Source organism: Penaeus monodon, chromosome 23 (genome assembly GCF_015228065.2).
Source record: "Penaeus monodon isolate SGIC_2016 chromosome 23, NSTDA_Pmon_1, whole genome shotgun sequence".
Classification (NCBI taxonomy): domain Eukaryota; kingdom Metazoa; phylum Arthropoda; class Malacostraca; order Decapoda; family Penaeidae; genus Penaeus; species Penaeus monodon.
In genome coordinates, this window is record NC_051408.1 from 13,508,883 (window position 1) to 13,509,112 (window position 230).

The following is a 230-nucleotide window of genomic DNA, read 5'->3' on the forward strand; positions in this document are numbered from 1 at the left end:
TTCTTACATGAAAACCTACACGCTCAGACGCACCCAAACACATGCACGAACCATCTCCTCTGCCACTCACATTATGGAACCAGGAGACGCGGTGCACTTCGGGGTTGGCGTGGATCGTGCACTCGAAGTAGACATCGTCGCCTTGCTTGATGGCATCGGGGTCGAGTGCCGGGCCGAGTGCCAGCTCCACCTCGGGCTTGTCTGGACGGGGGAGAGCGGCAGGTCAGAGG

General features: G+C 59.6%; 1 protein-coding gene across 1 annotated transcript in view; it reads right to left on the reverse strand.

Annotated features, from left to right (window-relative positions):
* The window catches only part of LOC119587798 (nephrin-like), a gene marked incomplete at its 5' end in the record, with an annotated part of 30,391 nt that overhangs the window by 10,214 nt on the left and 19,947 nt on the right, over window positions 1-230 (reverse strand). The window contains 1 exon segment of the mRNA XM_037936496.1: window positions 71-201. Coding sequence (XP_037792424.1) covers window positions 71-201 — 131 coding nt within the window.